Below are 20,936 nucleotides of genomic sequence, written 5' to 3' on the forward strand. Positions count from 1 at the left end.
AGTGTCATAACATGGTTAAAAAATTTCAAGTATCTTAAAGAAAGAGTAACCAAGATGTTTCATAGTCTACCTTGTATATATTTATGTTTAAGAATGTGGGTTTAAAAATAGATCCCACTTAGTTTAATTCTATCAGAAATATATTGTAAGCCATTAAAAGTCTGTTAAACACTCATATACTCTTACATCATAGTGCATGATTAAAATCCTCTTTTAAGTGGATTGCAAGCTTAAGAATCCCTAGAAAATAGAATTATAATTTATCAATTACTCTTAATATATAAGATTATATAAGACACACAGCACTTTAATCAAAACTACCTTTAAAAATTCAGTATATGTAAACACACAATATGATAATACAAGAATGGTAAGAAATTGCTTCTGTATAGGAAAAGAAAATTTTCTCTGAAAAAAACACTCCTTATTAAATAAAATTGGAGGTAAAGAAATAATATAAATAGTATTAATTAAAATTCTTATCATTACAAATGCTGCCCAGTTTAGCTGGATGATTAAATTACTTTAGCTTCTAATAATTAATGTTTAAGGAATGTACAGAAATGCTTTTTAAATTAGTTGGCCATATATTCTAATGTTTTGTTTTCTTACGGCTTGTGCTTTTATTTTTTTAAATCTATACCATCTTTTTATTAAAAGTTATAGCTTCAACTTATACAGTTTATCCATTATTTAATATGAACCCTCCCCCAATACACACACACATTTCAAATTACTATATAATTCAATTGGGTGATTTTTCAGATTTTCAAACCCAGCAATTATAATTTATTTTGGACTTTTTACAATAATTAAATATAGATTTTAGTACATAATTTGAATAACATTTAACTGTAACCATTCTTTTATTTTACAGTAACCCTAAAAGCATTTGGATTTTTGTAAATAATACTAATTATTAACAACAGTGATAAATAAATTCAACAATCTGTGGGAACAATTCAGGTTCTCATTTCTGCTCTTCAAAAACGCTCAGTGTGATATCAAAATGAGGGAATGATATCTTTTCATTAGGTGTGTACTGATTTTATAATATATGCTAACTCCCCCCATATCATACCAATTTAAAAGAAGGTTAAGCCCCAAAATATAACATAACTGAAAACTAGTAATGCCTATACCCTAAAACTTTCTAAACTGGCTTAGTAATAGTCACCACTTCACTCCACTTCATTTTGTTATCACTTCATGAAAAAAAGTCTTCTTTCCACTCAATAATGCCACATTGTAAATATAACCTCCATGGAGCACAGCTATAATCTGAGCTGCTGACTCCCTTCCTTCTGCTATTCAACCGTCATCTTCTTTAAATGATGAAGAAGGGCATCTTTTTCTATGTGAGCCTCTGCAAGAGCCATTTTGGCTTTAGCCAACTCTTGTTTAAGAGATTCATTCTCTTCTATGAGCTGAAATAAATTAGAAAAATGAGAGATTTAGACATTTCCATAAAATATAAGCTACTTAATATAGACAATATCAAAAGGTGTGACATTCCAGACAGTAAAATTAGCCAATGCCACTGAGGGGAGAGATAAGCTAAAAATTGCTATAAGAAATTATTTGGGGCTGGAGCGATAGCACAGCGGGTAGGGCGTCTGCCTTGCACGCAGCCAACATGGCCAACCCGAGTTCGATTCCTCCGCCCCTCTCGGATAGCCCGGCAAGCTACCGAGAGTATTCGATATGCCAGACACAGTAACAACAAAGTCTCCAATGGAGACGTTACTGGGCCCGCTCGAGCAAATTTGAGATTAGTCCCAGGAATTTTGCTCCATGACTTGGAGGCCAGCCACACGTGCTGGGGGAAAAGGAAGCTCAGATAGAGAAGAGAGCACCAAATAAAGGGTGTTGGGAGGATCCTCCCAGGGTGGGAGAAGCATGCTGAAAGTAGACTATAGACCAAACATGATTGCCACTCAATGCCTCTCTTGCAAACCACCGGACCCAAAAGGAGAGAGAGAGAACAAAAGGGAATGCCCTGCCACAGAGGCAGGGTGGGATGGGGGGGTGGGGGTGGGAGAGATGCTGGGACCCGTGGTGGTGGAGGATGGGCGCTGGTAGAGGGATGGGTACTTGATCACTGTATAACTGAAACCCAAGCACAAAAATTTGTAAGTCTGTAACTGTACCTCATGGTGTTTCACTAATAAAAAAATTAAAAAATAAATAAAAATAAAATTAGATGAATACTGCTAATGCAAAAGAAAAAAAAATTTGAAAGTTCCTATCCTACCAAGAGCTTTAAAATGCTCACGAAATTTGACACAAAAATTTAAAATAATTATCTCCTATTTTGAAATCTAATACTGATTTTTGTTTAATTTCAATTTCCTTGGAACTCTGTGTGCTGTTAGTTACTGCTGACCTCTCTCCTCCTTTCTTCCCTTTGGTTTTTGAACCCTGGTTGGCTGCGTGCAAGCCAAGTGTTCAACCCACTGTATTATTTCTCTGGTCCTAAATAATTTTTTTTGCTAGTTGTGGAGGCCACACAGTGGTGCTCAGAGACCCATGCAATGCCAAGGATTGAACTCAGGGTCTTGAACAAATAAAGCACATGTTTTTTCATTTAAACCACATTCACAACTGTCCTATTTTTTTCTTCTTCTTAAATTATCAGTGTTTTAGAGCCAGGAAAGAAATCCAGAGCTTCATACATGTTAAAGAGGTGCACTGCAGATTACATTATACTTTTGGTGTTACTATAATTAAAAAAAAACAATGAAGCATATGTAGCAATATGGGAAAATGTTAAAGCAAGCTATGTTTAAAAACAAGCATAAAATAGAATAGCTGAAAATTTAATGTAAAAGATCTCAAGAGAACAAAAGGAATAAACTTTAAAATTTTTAAATAATGATAGGAGGGGGCTGAGAGGACAGTAAAGGGGCTATCCCCGTGGCTCAAGTTCCAACCCTACCATTCATACGGCCTCCAGAGAACCACAAGAAGAGCACCCTGGAGGCCTAGAGCACAGCTGGTGCTTCCTAACTGCCTGATGGTCTGGCCACATTCTGGCATCCTAGCACTGAACCACTGGTCCCATTGCTCAAGTATCAAGGGAAATGGCCTCTAGACCACATGAGCACTACCTTATGAGACTTAGGTAGAAAAATAGAACAAAAAATGATAGCACTATAAATTAGATGCATTAGAGTTGTTTTAAAATCTTTTTTTAATGTTAAAAACACTATCTTGCAACTTTAAAAGTATTAAGTAAGTATTTCCACCAGGAAGCTTTCCTAGATTCTAGGCACTAATTTATCTCCATCTAATCCTCTATTTTTCCTAAGTGAGGGTTGGTAATGTTCTTCTCTTGCTCTACATGATACATACAGCATCTATAAAGTGCTGCACAGTTAATGAGCATGCTATAAACATTTAAATAAGCAAATAATGTAAAGCTTTAAAGATTATCCAATATGTATCTTAACTGCTAAAACTGAAAGACAATAAATTAGTTTTCTCATTACCTGTTCCCTAGTAAAGTCGAAGGCATATTCAGGAAAATTTCTTCCTTGAGAAGGCCAAGGAAGTTCTGGACTTGTCTGAGTAGCTTGCGTGACACACTGCTGTTTCTTCAAATCATACTTTTTACCAGTGATCAACAATGAATCACTTTTGTCATTTTTTTTCAACTCATTTCCAGTGGGAAGCATGTGAGAATCTGATCAAAGAAAAGGACACGCTTAGATGACATTTCCATAATGTTTAATATCTAATAAACCTCATAGTTCTGTTACAGAAAAACAATTTTTAAAACAGTATCTATGAGCATGATATAATAGTCAAAAAAATATGAATAAAATTGACAAATCTCTAACAGTCTCTGAGAGTTGACCTACAGCACTAAGTTTGCCAAGAGGGTGGAATGAGGAGTGGAAGGGGCCGAGACACCATGGAAGGATGCTGGCATTCTACATTAAAACACTGTATGCAAATGTAATGAAATATAGTGAACTACTTTATAAAATATAAAAAATATAAATAAAAATAATAAAACACTGTGCCTGAGCCAGAGCAATAATACAGTGGGGAGGGCATTTGGCTTGCATGTGGCCCACCTGGGTTTGATTCCCAACACCCCATATGGTCCCCGGAGCTTGACAGAGTGATCACTGAGTGCAGCATGAGGACTAAGCCCTGAGCACTGCTGAGTGTGGCCCTAAAATAAATAAATAAATAAATGAATAAAACATTGTTCTTAAAACTTTGCCAACAGTATTGTAAATCATAGTGCTTACGCTACTGGCCGAGCAAGTGAAAACAGAGATAGATAAATGGGACTATCTTAACTAAGAAGCTTCTGCACCTCAAAAGAAACAGTGACCAAAATACAAAGACAGTCTACAGAATGGGAAAGGATATCCACCGAATACACATCTGACAAGGGGTTGATATCAAGGATATATAAAGTACTGGTTGAACTCCACAAGAAGAAAACATCCAACCCCATAAAAAAAATGGGGCAATGAAATGAACAGAAACTTTCTCAAAGAAGAAATCCGAATGGCAAAAGGGCACATGAGAAAATACTCTACATCATTAATCATCAGGGAGATGCAGATCAAAAGCACAATGAGATACCATCTCACACCTCAGAGACTGGCCCACATCCAAAAGAACAAAAGCAATCAATGCTGGCGTGGATGTGGCGAGAAAGGGACACTCCTTCACTATTGGTAGGAATGCCAACTGGCTCAGCCCTTTTGGAAAACAGAATGGACGATTCTCAAAAAATTAGAAATTGAGCACCCATTTGACCCAGCAATACCATTCCTGAGAATATATCCCAGAGAGGCAAAAAAAAATAAAGTCGAAGTGACATCTGCACTTGTTCATTGCAGCACTCTTTACAATAGCCAGAATCTGGAAAAAAACCTGAGTGCCCAAGAACAGATGACTGGTTAAAGAAACTTTGGTACAGCTACACAATGGAGTACTATGTAGCTGTTAGAAAAGATGAAGTCATGAAATTTACATACAAGTGGTACTACATGGAAAGTATCATGCTAAGCGAAATGAGTCAGAAAGAGAGGGATAGACACAAAAAGACTGCATTCATCTGGGGGACATAAAGTAACAAATAGGAGATTAATACCCAAGAATAGCCGAGATCAGTACCAGGAGGATTATTACATGGCTTAGAGGCCAGTCGGGCATTCTAGGGGAAAGGGCAGCTCAGATAGAGAAAGAAGCACCAAATAAAGGGTGTTTGGAAGATTCTCCCAGGATGGGAGATGCATGTTGAAAGTAAAACATGACTGCCACTCAATGCCTCTTTTGCAGACTACAACACCCAAAAGGAGAGAGAGAACAAAAGGGAATGTCCTGCCACAGAGGCAGGGTGGGATGAGGGGGATGGGGGTGAGAGGGATACTGGGATCCATGGTGGTGGAAAATTGGCACTGGTGGAGGGATGGGTATTTTATCATTGTATAATCGAAACCCAAGTCTACAACTGTACCTCATGGTGTTTCACTAAAATTAATAAAAAAAAATCATAGTGCTTAGAGAAAAATCAAAAATTGATAAATATTTTGTAAGACTGGGGAGGGAGGGAGGGAGGGAGGGAGGGAGGGAGGGGAGAGGAGAGGGGAGGGCAGGGGAGGGGAAGGAGGGAGGGAGGGAGAGGGGAGGAGAGAGGGAAGGAGGGAGAGGGGAGGGGAGGGGGGAGGGAAGAAATCACTAGAACCAGAAATAAAGAGAAGAGGAAAAGAAGAAATGAAGTATATAAGGGGAAACGAAATGGCAAGCAGAAAGAAGAGGGTTGACATACAAATGGAGATAAGGAAAGAAACAGAAGGGAGAAATAGGAAGAGAAAGAATGTGAGGAAGAGGCAGAAGGAAGAAAGAAGGTAACAAGATAGAGGGACGAGAAGAAAAAGTGTGTACGATAGAAGACACCAGAGGGTGTTACAGAAAAACATTTCCTTGTATTGGCAAGAAAGCACTTCTTTCAAGTTTCTAGAACAAACTTCAGGGAACAAACTCAACAATGAAATATGCAGAAACATACAGCTATCACTGAGTGTACACTTTGTAACTTATTTTCTAGCTTTTGATTATGGTCGGTCATTCAACCTGTCTAAAGTCAATTTCTTTGTGTACAAATGAAGGTGAAAAGAATAGCTGCCTTAGCTATCACAAAGTATTAAGAAATAAATGAATTAATTTGGGGAGGAAAACCCTTTATATGGTCGATAGGACAGTTCAGTAGTAGAGACTTGTGGCGCCCTGAGCTTTGCTGGATACAACCCTGGAGGACCCCAAGTACCACCAGGCATGGTCCTAGAGGCCCCAAGCACTGCTGAGATAGACCGTGTATCCCTGGCACCAAGACCCGAGCAGTCCTGCATCCTAAAGGCCTGGCACAGATATTTTGAGCATCTCTCAAATATTCTAAAATTCTTAGTAACCACTGGAGGTATCTGATAAGTATCTGACTTTAAATCTTTAAATACAGGTTATATGCTTTTCCACTCTAGCGATCTCTCTCTCTCTCTCTCTCTCTCTCTCTCTCTCTCTCTCGCTCGCTCTCGCTCTCCCCTCTTACTTAAAAACTTACAGGAATAATATTTAAATTGAAATTACATATAAAATTATATTTATATTTCTATTTAAGTCTCTTAGGTTAAATAATTTTTAAAAAAACAATTCTTGCTGCATTTCCAGAAAGGAAGCATTATGGCAATGCTTCTAAGGGTATTTACGGCAAAGAGTTGCTCATAGGACTTTTTTTTTATGGTTACTATTAATTTTTATTAATATTTTTATTATATTTATTTATTTTTTAATAGTGAGGCATCATGAGGTACAGTTGTAGACTTACATATTTTTGTGCTTGGGTTTCGATTATACAATGATCAAACACCCATCCCTCCACCAGTGCACATTTCCCACCACCACAGATCCCAGCATCCCCTCCGCCCCCCCAGCCCCGATCCCACCCTGCCTCTGTGGCAGGGCATTTCCCTCTCTCTCCTTTTGAGTGCCAACTCATAGAACTTTTAAACATCCAATGTGCCTCTTCCCCACAACATTTTGATGCACTCCCATCTAAATGAAAATCAATGCCACAATGGATTACTGTTCCAGCTGGCAACAAGCCAGGTGGTAGGTGTGCTTCGAGGAGGAAAATATTGAGAGCCAATATGCTATTGGAAAGTAATAAACAACAGATGCTACCCCCTCCCACACCCACCATTTTCTGTTATTACTTATTAGTAATCACAATAGTTACCACACATAAACACATACACACACATACACACCCATTATCTACTCTGTCTCTTACTAGTGATCACAGTAATAGTTACCCAATTAGCTTTACTTCACTAAAAGAGGAGGAAGTCACAGTGTACCTTGGCAAATTTCTGAAAAATTATTTGAAATTTTCCTTTAAAATCTTTACAGGGTAGGGGACGAAGTTCAACACACAACTTCATATGTGCGAGGCCCGGGTTTAATCCCCAGCACTGCAACAACAAAGAAGTCTGTACTGAAAATTAAGTAACTATTTTAAAGGTTTTCACAGTGTGAAGTACTATAGTAAGCACAAAATAATTAAAAAGTGCCTACTCCTTCATGATGGACTTCAATTATATCCACAACAGCTATCTGTATTGGTGCATTCCATGTACTAGGATTTTATCGAGGCCCTCTGCATCCATGTTTGTCACCAATACTGATTTAAATTTCTCTTTTTAAGTACTATCTGAGCTTTTGGTACCAAAGTAATGTTGGTCTGGTCTCAGTGGGGTCATAGACACTTAAAAGGGGGTAGAGCGTTTGCCTTGCACACATGTGATCTGGGTCCAATCCTGAGCAACCTGAGAAATGTCGAGAGTGATGCCTGAGCACAGAGCCAGGAGTCAGCCCTGAATACCACCCCAGCAGGTATAGCCCCAAAACAAAAACAAAAAGTCATGTTGATCTCATTCCAGTTTCTTCTATTTCTGGAGGAGCCTGAGAAGAATGGATAGACAGTAGGCCATTCACCTCTAAAGATTTGGAAAAATTCACTAGTACATACACTTGGTCTTGTGCTTTTGTTCTCAGGGAGATTCTGGGTAACTGTTTCGACTTTCTTGATAGCAAGAGGTCTATTCAAATTTTCTACTTCTTCCTGACTCAGTCTCAGAGGATGAAGACTCCAGAAGTTTATCCATCTGTTTCTTCTTCTCCACCCCCTCCCTCTGCCCCTCTTCCTCCTCTTCCTCCTCCTCCTCCTCCTTCTTTTTCGTTTCTTTGCCATACCCAACTGTGCTCAAGGCTCACTCCTGTCGGTGCTCAGGCAACCATATGCAGTGCCAAGAATCAAACCTGGGTTTGGTTTGGTCCAAGAGAAGTGCTCTATCCACTGCACTTTTATCTCTCACCCCAGAAATTTTTCCTTTTTGTCTTCCTCTTTGACTCAATAGTTGTTCAGTAGTTTATTGTTCAAATTCCAAGTATTTGAGTTTTTCCCAAATTTCTCTGTGGTGTATTTCCAGTTCCAGAACATTTTAATCCAAGAGGATGCTTGATCTGATTTGATAAAGACCTGCTTTGAGTCGTAGCACATGGCCAACCTTGCAATATGTTCCATTAGCACTGGGATAGAATGTGTGCTCAGCTTTTTGGAGAAGAGCCCTCAAAATGTCAATTAAGCACATTTCTTTTATCTTTTTAAGGCTGCTGTTTCCTTACTGATTATCTGTCTGATTGACTATCCATTGTTGAGAGTATGGTATTACATGTGGATCTCAATTTTTTTCCTTTGGTGAGCCTAATTTGTATAATCAAAATTAAGAACCAATATACATTACTGTATATATTGTATATACTATTAAATATACATCATTGCAAGTGTTCAGTCTTTCTGGTATACAGATTCTTTGATCATTACATAATGTCCATCTCTATTAACTTTTTAAATTAAAGCCTATTTTGTCTGATAAAGTAACTGTTCCTACCCTCCTTTTTATCCAAGTGTCTGGAACTCTCCTATATGGTCTTCTCCAATTCACTGTTACTCTGAAATAGTCCATCCACTCTACCACACCGTACCCTAAATTGGTATTGTAGCCTATAATCCAGGGCCAAGAATTTCCTATTGTTTGATACTTTTTCCTTGATCTGGGGGCAATCTGGTGGTGCCTGGGAATGGGTGCCTGGTGGTGTCACAGGGATAGAGGAGGCTTATGCTGCAGTTCCTGAGAAATCTCCTTGGTTCCCATCTCAATATTCTTAAAAAATTCTCCTTTTCCTGTATAATTGGTTAGAGAATGTTTTTGCTTATAATAACACTGCTAGAACTATTTTCTTCAAAAGAATTCTTTGGTGCATAGTTACTCATTTTCTTTCGTTTTGCAGGGGAGAAGGGAGATGTGGGAGTTAATCAATACCCACCCTAGTGCTCCATGGTGCTCCCAGCAGCTTTGGGGAGCATGCAGTGCTGGGAAGTGAAGCCAGCACTGCTGCATGCAAAACTGCACTCCAGCCCAGGCATCTAGTGAATTATGTGGAAGGAGGAAAACTGCTGCTGCTGGGTAAGAGATACTACCTTTGTCAACTGGGTATGATCCTTCCCTTATGGGGCTTAAGAGCAGCAGAATCTCCTTTCACTGTTGTATCCATAGGAAAATTCCTTGAAGCCTACTAGTAGGTAGTGGCAGAGAAGGGGATCTCAAAAAGCCGTGACTAAATTATTTCCATGGTCTCAGTATCCTGGTGGTACGGCTTCTCTTGCTCTTAAGGAGGAACAGACTCGGTCTTCTGGTCCCGCTGCTCTGATCTTGACAATGACACAATATGGCCTATTTAATTAACCAGTTCAGGAAAAGAACCCAGGTGCATGACTTTGGTATAAAGCCTTGTATGCAAATGGGGCACACTCTCTAATAAAACCTGCAATACTGGAATCTAGATCATTTGGGAGAGACTCAAAGAGCAGATCTGTCTTCCCAAAGACTGAAGCTACCCTATCCGTGCGAGTTTTAGTAATGAACTGACATTTTGATCTTCATTGGTCTGACTTCTATGGATGCTCCAGCTGGTCCCAAACTCCAGAAAGACCCATCAGTTAAGCATTCCCTACAGACACATCCCACAGCTACCAGCACGCAAACAACTGCCCAGCTTCACAGCTTCATGACCAATTTCAGAAGAGATGCCACTGAAAATCACGCTGGTCTTTGGGCTGAAAACTTTGGGGCACCCTCAGGCGGGGGGCAGACTGAGTCCCCACCCTGCCAAAGCCCCAACAGGCACACCCATAGCCAACTGCTGCCGCAGTGCAATGGCCCAACTTCACTGCTTTTGCAGAGATGTGAAGCTGACATAATTTTCAGGGACCCAGGTTTGGGGGCTAAAAATTCTGTGATTTTTCTTGGCGTAGGGGAGGGCAACTACCCCTCTCTCCTCCCCGCCTACCTCCACTGAGACCCCCAGCAGACATGACCACATCCCACAGCCAAAACCATGTAAACAAGGCTTCAGCGCTTCACAACTAATCTTGGAAAAGATGCAAGACAAGTCCCTGAAACTACAACAACCAGCTCAGAAAACCCTCAGAAAATGACTTTAATAACTCCTTTGTGGGGGCTGGAGCGATAGCACAGCGGGAAGGGCGTTTGCCTTGCACACGGCCGACCCGGGTTCGATTCCCAACATCCCATATGGTCCCCTGAGCACCGCCAGGAGTAATTCCTGAGTGCAGAGCCAGGAGTAACCCCTGTGCATCGCCAGGTGTGACCCCAAAAATAGAAAAAATAAATACATAAATACAATAAATAAAATTTAAAAAAAAATAAATAACTCCTTTGTGATGTACGATAATTTTCACAAATTTTCTTTTACTTAAGTATTTTCCAGTAATTCTATTACCATTTTGCTGTAACAAGCAATATAAAATCAATTTTGTTGTGCTTGCTAAGGGGACAGGTTTTGGGGGATGGATGGGAATCTGGGGACAATAGTGGTGGAATTGGTGCTGGAACACTGAATGTCCGAAACAATTGTACTCTGAACAACTTTTTAAACCAAATTTTTAAAAAAGTTAAAATATAATTCCCTACACAGGGGCCAGGGAGATAGTAAAGAGGTAGGGTGCTTGCCTTGCATATGGCCAACCCAAGTTCAATCCCCAGCATCCCATATGGTTTCCCACCAGGAGTGATTACTAAGCCTTAGTTAAATGGAGGTCATGTTCTTGCCTTGCATGCAGCAGATCCCAGTTCACTCCTAGGTGCCACATGGTCCTCCAAGCACCACAGGAGAGACCCACAAGCACAGAGGCACAAGTAGTTTCCAAATACAAACAGGTGTGGCCCAGAAACCAAAACACAAGAATTCCCTAACAATATATACTAACTCAACAATAGCACTTTTTTCAATAGGTTTGATATATCATTTTCTTGTTTTGACTCTTTGTTTTGCTTTCTGGTTTTGAGCCTTTAAGAGTTTTAGACACTGTGGTAAAGGTAAAGGTAAAGGCCCTCCCGTTGATCGTCGATTTGCTCGAGCGGGCCCAGTAACGTCTCCATTGGAGACTTTGTTGTTACTGTGTCTGGCATATCGAATACTCTCGGTAGCTTGCCGGGCTCTCCGAGAGGGGCGGAGGAATCGAACTCGGGTCGGCCATGTTGGCTGCTTGTAAGGCGAACGCCCTACCCGCTGTGCTATCGCTCCAGACACTGTGATGGTACTTATTTACCTTCTGCTGTACTGTTATGACTTAATTCTTCTTTCAACTTACAGCACTGAGGGTTTTGATTATGAGATGACACAGATACAGGATAGATAGTCCCTCATATTTCACTCTCAAGTTGCTGCTAACAAGTGAAGACTAGACCACCTAAGTCTAATGACCCAATCACTTTCTATTAGTATGTTAAAGATCTTCAGAAAATTTTAAGAATAGAAACATAAATATTAAAAAATAAATGTATACACAGCAATATACTGCAGATAACAAATGTATAAAGAATGACAATACCTGGGCACTTATTCTATAAAATCACATCAGGTTATAGAAAAGTTGAAGAAGTTGAAAAAGTTCTTAATGAACTCAGAATGCTCATTCACAGTTACAAGGAGAAATAAAAGGGAAAAACCAAACAAAGAAATGGAAAATCCTAGGACAAATTCTATTATAGTGAGTGTATAATACTGGTTACATAAAAACAGACATACATACACACACATACACACACATATATGTAGACACACATATGTGATTAATAAGAAAAAAGCAACTAAGAGATCCAACTAAGATCAAGAGGTATCTAAGATGAGGGAGGTCTTTTTCAGTTTCCAACATGTTTGTAAAATAATTGCTTAACCAAAATATAGATGCGATACCACAGGGCAGAGGCCCAGCCATAGACATTTCATGACAATGTACTAAAATGTCCTTAATTAGCTGCAACTGCATATGTACAAAGAAAATAAACAACAAATATATGTAAAGTAAAATAACATGCATGCAAATAATTTCAATATAAATTTCAGTAAATTTTCATTCAATTATTTGGATATATACCTCTGATATGGAAAGAGCCATCGTCATTTCTCTCTACCACAAGATGGTCAATATGAAAGGTTACAGGAGCTGGTTCAAAAGATACAGTACTACCACGAGGGCTATCATCCTACAGCAACGAGATTGAAATGTGGTCATTAAAGTAACAAAATAATCTTTTTTTAAAACATGATTTTAAACAACATTTTTTTGGGGGGGAGGGTGCTGGGATTTACTCCTAGCTTTGTGGTCAAGGATCACTCCTGGAAGGGCTCAGAGGACCAGGTCGGCCACATGCAAGGCAAACACCCTACTATGCTGTATTACCATCCCAGCACGTTTATATACTTTAATTGATGCAGTGAGAAAACTTCTCATTCTGCTTTATTTTCTATTTCTGAAAGCATTCCTATCATCACAATATCCAATAAATTCGAATAAATGCTGATGTTAATCTTGTAGGGAAGCATATTCTTAGATGTGAGTCAAAGTCCAGGGTCAGAGAGATTGCTTAATGGTCTAAGCATAAACTTCTTGCTTTGTAGGCAAGAAGCCTGTTCAATCCCTAGCACCACAAAGCACTACACAGAACCAGAAGCTGTCCCTGAGCACAACCAGGAATGGCTCCAAAACTGAAAAAATGGGGAGGGTTTCAGAGAGACAGCAAATGGATTAAGGTGCTTGCCTTGCATGTGGGTGGCAAATGCTGGCTGATCCCCAATGTGATATGGTCCCCCAAGAACCACGAGAGGGCACAGAGACAAGAATTGATCTTAAGCGCCAAAGGGTGTGGCCCCAAAACACACCTCTGCCCCCTGAAAGGAGTCAAGGTAAGCTAAAAAGTAATTATAGCATTAACATATGAAACAATAACATACTTTTAAATTTATTTTTGTGTTAGAAACTTGTATTTTCATTGGCATCACTGTTGCAACAGTTTCATCTTCTAAAAAATGTTGAATATTTAGAAGAGAAGACGTAAGAAACTCAGTGCAAAAGTTTTCTATATGGCATTGCAGAAATCCATTTTTTTCTGCAAGTAGAGAGTGTATTACAGCACCAGGCCCACTTTCAAATCTCAGAGTAACCTCAGGAGATTTGGAATGAGTCACCGTTCTGTGGTCCAAACCTATGGAAAAAGAAAACAGAGAAATTATTTTTTAAAAAATTACTTGGTTATGCCAATAAAAAAAGGTTAGTGTCACTTTGCATATTAAAGCAATAACAAAGCTCTATACTTAGCTTCAATTTAAATAAGATTTAGGGGCTGGAGAGAGAGTACAGTAGGTAAGGCGCTTTCCTTGCATGTGGCCGACTGGAGTTCAATCCCGGGCATCCTTTATGGTCTCCTGAGTACCAGCAGAAGCAACTCCTGAGTGCAGAGCCAGGACTGACCCCTAAGCATCACTGGGTGTGACCAAATAATTTAAAAATAAATAAAAAATAAAAATAAGTGAGATCTACAGGGGCCAGGGGTAAGCCCTGAGCACCACTGGGTGTGGCCCAAAAAGCAAAAAAATAAATGAATGAATAATAAGATTGATAATAATAAACATTTCTAGTACATATACAACATATCATACACAATCCAAATTTCCATTTTTACAACCTTGTACAACATAATGCTGATTGTTCCATATTTTTCTATTTTTCTTGTTTTGTTTCCCTAGGGAAAAAACATGCTATGATATAATTTTCCTATGATAAAAGAATGTACCTGAATATGTACCCATATATACATTTGAAATAAAATGGAAAAAACTAAAGTTATGTATTTCCTATGGTGGACAGGCAAATAGCACATCTATCTTTAATTCTCAGTCTAAGACTGAGAGTATACTTATCCAATATCAAGCATGTTTGTATGTATTTCAGGATACTTTATATCAGATACAGCATTCCAAGTATAGAGGAAAGAAAGAAATCATAGGCTGAAGTGATAGTGCAGAGGGTACAGCACTTGCCTTGCACATAATCACCTGAGTTGGATCCCTAGCATCCCATGTGGTTTCTCGAGCCTGTCAGGAATGATTCCTAAGCACAGAGGCAGGAGTGAGCCCTAAGCATAGCAGAAAAAAATAAAGCTCAGCTCAATGGACTGGAACACATGCTTTGCATGTATTTATACAAAAGGTCCAAATTTGCCACCCAAGTACCTCTAGAGTGGCCAGGAGCATTCCTGAGCTCTGCCAGGTGTGGCACAAACACCAAAGAAAAGTTTTTTTTCAATGAAATAAAAAGATCTTTAGGCAGAAGACATAGCACAGGTGTTAAGGTGCTTGCCTTGCGCACCGCCAACCCAACTTTGATCCCTGGCACTGCATATGGTTCCCTAGCATGGCCAGGAGTAGGCCCAAAACACCACATGGTATGGTACCAAAACCAAAGTTTAAAAGATTTAAATTTTTTTTCATTATTCGAAATCTTTAGTATAACTATTCTAATGAACTTGTTTCTTCAAATGTAAGCAATGCCTCACAACTCCATATAAATTTTGAAACAAGGATGGTTAATGTGGATTCGCCTCTATACACTGTTTTTGCTGCTTAGACATTTCTATTGTGTCCAAACCAATCAGGAATACAGGGTACCTGATCATGACAAGAAATAATCACATATGAATTACAAAATAGAAAAACTGTACTTATTCCAGTATGGAATTAAATTTAATCTTCTAGGATTACTTCCTAATTCTTTTCATATATAAAAAAAGCTCAGTTTTCTCAAACCTAATATAGAATTTTAAGACTAGGACTGATAATGGAGTTCATCAGTAGAGCACTTGCCTTGCATGTATAAGGCCCTGGGTTTGATCCCCAGTAGCACATAATAAAAAAGAATGTTAAGATTAAAGATGAAAAAGAGGGCTGGACCTGCCACAGACATAGGGTAGGGTGGGGGATGGGGGATGGGAGGGATACTGGGATCATTGGTGGTGGTGAATGGGCACTGGTGGAGGGATGGATATTTGATCATTGTATAACTGAAACCCAAACACAAAAATTTGTAAGTCTACAACTGTACCTCATGGTATTTCACTAAAAAAAAAAAAAAAAAAAAAAAGAGGGCTGGAGAGAAGACTACAGCTGATAAGGCACTTGCCTTGCATGCAAACAACCTGGGTTTGATCCCCAACACCAATATTCTCCTATGGACCTGAAAAAAAGTGATACTTGAGCCTAGTCAAGAGTAAGCCCAGAGTACAGATGGGACTGCAACCCAATCTCCCACCTCAGCCCATCCTATCCCCTTCCCCCGTGCTGGGGGTGGGGAGGAAGGAAAGAATTAAAAGTATGAACAAAGAAAAATTTGCAAAAGATCTCCAAATTATGTTTCTATGATGAAAATACTTTATGAAAATAAGAACAAATCTCTTATATTACTAAAAATGCACTTTCCTAAATTCAATTATACTAAATATATAGAATTACAGATGAGTAATATGTATAAAAATAACAGAAGTTTAACTCATATAATGGCTTACCTACTGGACGATTACAAAGGTAATGCCGAAGGCTTATATTGCCTAACTCATCTGGTGTCACTTGGTTCACTTGAAGACAGATTTCAGTATCTTCGCCTCGGATGTCAATCTCCCCATTAACACCAGTGATTTTAAACACCACAACAGACATCTATTAATCGTAATATAAATAGTATTAGTATACTAATAACTGAAACCATTTATGAAATAACAGGAAATCACTGTAACAGCTACAAGATCATTGTGACTTAATAAATGAGAAAAAAAGAAAAACTTAAGACCAACAGAAAACACTGATGGTTGGGCTGAAGTAATAGTATAGTGGGTAGGGCGTTAGCCTTGCATGCAGCCAACCTGGGTTTTATTCCCGACACCCCAGGTGGTCCCCCAAGCACCACCAATATTGATCCCTGAGCACAAGAGCCAGGAGTAAGTTCTGAGCATTGCAGGGTATGACACTCCCACCACCCATCAAAAAAAATTATCAGAGTGTAAAATCTCCAAATTTCTGGTTTTTTTTTCTTCTCATGCACTTGAGATAAGAACTTTCATTTTAAGACACAAAAAACAATAATAAAAAAAGAATCATAAGAGAGTTTCATATGTAATTATTTTCATGAAAATTGGTGGTCATCGAAAAGACTACTTCAGAGAACCCAATTGCCACCATGCTCACGCAATCTCCGCAGGCTCAGGATTAGCCTCATCCATGAGAGAAATCTGCTGAAAAACTCAGGTATGCAGATTTTGTGACTCAAATCTCCAGGTTCTCATGGAATTAGGGATAGGCAATCTCCCCCATCTCTCTGCACTTCCAGGAGGCCTGGCAATGACATTTGAACTGCCTCTGGCCCCCAGAGACACACAAATAAATTTTGGAATAAAGCAACATGCTGCAGAAATGCCTCTGGACCCCAAAGTTATCAACCAGTTACAACCTTAACTTTAGCTCTGTCACCTTATTTAGTATTTTAGAATTCCTGAAGTGACATCTCATACATGTATGACACTCCACTGATGTATCAAGAGTGTCACACAATATTTGATGGGATATAAAGTAGAAGGGATTCAATCTCAATCAAAAAAATAAAATTAATACACAAGGCTCAACCTATAACAACATGTTAGTAATCTCTTATACAAGGGCTTAATGGCTCCACAGTGAGCTACAATCTTCACATACTTTTCCCTAAAGGTGCTTTATGAATCATTTTTAGTGGATTATTCATAACAAGCAATACAAAATAAATTATTTAGGACCTTCTTTGGGGGCAGGTTTGGGTGGTGGTGGGAATTCAAAATAATGATGGTGGTGGAATTGGTATTGCACTACTGAATGCAATAAATTGTTAACAACTTTATAAAAATAAAATAAAAAAAAATAATAAAAGACTACTTCACTAGATTAGGCAAGCCTAAAATAATTCAGTAGCATGATTCTTTTGTCGAATGACCATCATTCTTACACAGTATCTACTTTTACAACGTTTATTTATCTCTTTGGTTTGGGAGCTACACCTAGTTGTGTTCAGGGATCACTCCTGGTGATGCACAGAGAATCATATGTGGTAACAAAAATCAAGACAAGGTCTGCCACAAGGCAAGTACTATCCCTCCAGTATATTTAATTGAAACCAAATTAAGTTCATAAAAAGGAGAAGGAAAAAAAAAATCTCTCCTCTATTCAAATAAAACAAATCAGAAAAGTAAAATTTAGAGGAAAACGGTTTAGCAAAAGGAAAGAGAGAGGGGTTGGAGTGATAACACAGCAGGCAGGGTGTTTGCCTTGCACGAGCCCAACCCAGGTTCGATTCCCAGCATCCCATATGGTCCTCAGAGCACGGCCAGGAGTAATTTCTGAGTGCATGAACCAGGAGTAACCCCTGTGCATCACTGGGTGTGACCCAAAAAGAAAAAAAAAAGGGAAAGGAAGAATGTTCAGGAACAAATAAATTATTTAGTGTATAAATCAATTTTACATATTAATGAATTAATATATATTAAATATGGTGACATTTCCCTTCACTGAATCTCAATCAAATAATTACCAAATCATCATGATTTTCTTGAGCACCCTCAGAATTTGTACTGATGGCATCTGGAGAGTTTTCACCAAAATTCACGATGTTTACACTGGCATTTTCACTCTCTGCTGGACTCTGGGAACTTGTAGTTGAGTTCTTCTTAATGCCTCAAATAATATAAAAGTAGACTAATAAAATGTTTTATTTAAGATCCAACTAGTGTTACATTATTAAAACAAAAATGGAGTGTCCCATCCCTTCAATATTTCCTTGAGGCCTACCCTTTGAAAACAATAAACAAAAACTTAAACTGCAGCTAAATAACAATAACAAGAAACCTCCCATAGCAAAAGCTGAGAGGTAAAGGCCCTACCTTCCCGACTGAAGGGGTAAGTGGGATTCTACTTCCACAGCTTCAGTCACTATCTAATCTTTCCTACACATGTATTTTTGCTGTTCTCCAGCAAAAGTTCTCCATGACAAAAACATTAAAAATATTGTGGTGTGTGTGAAAACTAGTTAAGAGCTGGTACAGGGTGAGTGATTATGTGATTATTCATAAAAATCTATGTATAGGTGCTAGCAAGATAAGAGAGTGAACAGGGCTCTTGCCTTACTCCGATCCCATATGGTGGGGCCCTACGCACCACTAGCAGAGACCCCTGAGAGCAGAGCCAGGAATGAGTCTGCAGCACTGTCAGGTGGGAACCCCCCCAAAACCATAATATATACATACGTGTGTGTGTATACAACACACATGTATAATACATACAAATATAGATACTTGTATACACATAGGTACAAAATACACTTGAAAAGGCCTGGAAACAAATACATGCATATTTATAGCAAAAGTTGAAGGTAATTACTTCCAGAGTAGGGAATCATATCAAAGGCAAGATATACAGTTGTACTAAAGTGATATCTTCAATTCTTTTGTTTGGTTTTGGGACATCTGGCAGTGCTCAGAGGTTACTCGTTGCTCTGTACTCAGGGACCACTCCTGGTGGTACTCCAGTGACCATATGGAATGCTGGGAATTGAGCCCTGGTCAGTTGTGTGCCAGGCAAACGCCCTACCTGCTATACTACCACTCTAGTCCCATATCTCCAATTTTTACTCTAGATTTGTCAAAACTTTCATTTTAAAAATCTAAATGTTTTTTGTGTGTGCGTGTATGTGTATTTGTTTTGTTTTAGGGACACACTGCAGTGCTCAGTGATCACTCCTGATGGCACTCTAGGGACCATACAAGATGCCAGTGATCAAACTCCGATCAGCTGAGTGCAAGGAAGACATCCTGACTACTGCAATATCTCCCTGGCCCACCATCTCTCCTTCCAGCTCCCTCCCTTCCTCTCTCTCCCTCTTCCCTCTCTCTCTACTCCACTCTCCCTAACCTCCAGCTCTTTCCCTTCCTTTCTCCTCCAACCCTCCTGCTCTCTCTCCCTCCAGTTCCCTCCCTTCCTCTCTACCCCCTCCCCCATTATTACTAAGGTACCAGGATTTACACAGCATTGTTACTATACTTTTCATGCAGACATCATCAGAGTGCCCACAACTCTCCACCAATATCCCAAGGCTCCTCCCAGCCACCACCACTCCCATATAAGCTCATTTTTTAGATAAAAGACTCCAGTCCCAGTACATTTGGTTAGTTGTTTTCCCTTACAATATTCTTTGTATCTCATATATAAGAGAGATCTTTTAAGATCTTTGAAGACGTGTAATAAGACAACAAATACACATGAATACAAATATACATATAACTTATAGAATAAATCTCTAGAATGTGGAGCTTTGGGTTATTTTCCAAACAACAGTTACCTGTATTTTCTAAGTTTCCTAAACTGAATGAGTTATTTTCATTATTTAACTTTTGTAAATAAAAAGAAAAATCACTAATAATTTTTTGGGAATAAGTATGGATGTTTTCTACAAGACCACTATTGGTGAAGTGTATTTTGACCACTTCACAAACGAAATCCTGTTAAGTTAGAATTTTAAGATCATTAAATGATCTTAAATGATTAAATGAGGCTCCAGGGAGATAGTACAATGGGTAGGATGCCTGGCTTGCATGAGGCCATCCCATGTTCCATCTCCAATAACCCATATGGTCCCCTGAGCCCCTCCAGGAATGAGCCCAGAGCACAGCAAGGTGTGGCCCAAAAACTAAACAAAACAAAAATTGCAAAGGAAGGCTGGAGACATAGGCCAAAAGACTGAGCACATGCTTTGTATATAAGAGGCCTGAATTCAAGCCCTGAGATTCATACAATGTCCCTGGTACCACTGGGGAAAAAATCCTAAGCACAGATGCCTGAACAATCCTTGGCCACAAAATAATCAAAAACATAAAGGGGTCAGGGAAACCAGGCTACAGAGCAAACTGTGGCTCTTAATTTCTTAAATGACCCATATCAGGTCATAAAATGCTAGTGTACCTTCTGCATTTAAGAAGTAGGGTATGCTGGGAAAGAGATTGCTATGAGTAGCCTATACTGAGGCTGAACTGCGGATTTTTATCTGCATACGGCAATCATTTCCAAAGTCTAAGGAAGCAGTATAGCATCCTGGTTGGTTAAAAGCAGTGGCTCTTGTTGGGGGTGGGGCAAGAAGAGTGGGGTTGTGACTGAGTGGTAGATCACTTGCCTTCCAAATATAATACCATGGGTTCGGTCTCTGGCACTGCAGTAGAGACAGGGAGCAGCTTATGGCTTTGAGTCAGACTGAGTCAAAAATCTGTTCGAATTACTTCCTGGATATATACAAATTTCCATAAGCTTCAGCTCTTGAATCTAAGTACCACGTTAGAGTAAAGAGTTAGCTGAGTACCCTTATTCTGACTTGAATGTGAAGAGTAAGTTTGATTAAAACTGGCCTTGTCTGTGTACTTGTTTTG

General features: G+C 39.1%; 1 protein-coding gene across 2 annotated transcripts in view; it reads right to left on the reverse strand.

Moving 5' to 3' along the window:
* Window positions 1-754: 754 nt before the first annotated feature.
* The window catches only part of BLTP3B (bridge-like lipid transfer protein family member 3B), a 93,138-nt gene continuing 72,956 nt past the window's right edge, over window positions 755-20,936 (reverse strand). For both annotated transcript variants that reach the window (XM_056116333.1, XM_056116338.1), the window contains 6 exons: window positions 18,056-18,198; window positions 16,008-16,158; window positions 13,402-13,652; window positions 12,545-12,653; window positions 3,492-3,685; window positions 755-1,427 (listed from right to left, as the gene is read on the reverse strand). In XM_056116333.1, the coding sequence (XP_055972308.1) occupies window positions 1,308-1,427; window positions 3,492-3,685; window positions 12,545-12,653; window positions 13,402-13,652; window positions 16,008-16,158; window positions 18,056-18,198 (968 nt within the window). In that variant the 3' untranslated portion in view covers window positions 755-1,307. The remainder of the gene's footprint in view (window positions 1,428-3,491; window positions 3,686-12,544; window positions 12,654-13,401; window positions 13,653-16,007; window positions 16,159-18,055; window positions 18,199-20,936) is intronic.

Source organism: Sorex fumeus, unplaced genomic scaffold (genome assembly GCF_029834395.1).
Source record: "Sorex fumeus unplaced genomic scaffold, SorFum_2.1 ptg000003l, whole genome shotgun sequence".
Lineage (NCBI taxonomy): Eukaryota > Metazoa > Chordata > Mammalia > Eulipotyphla > Soricidae > Sorex > Sorex fumeus.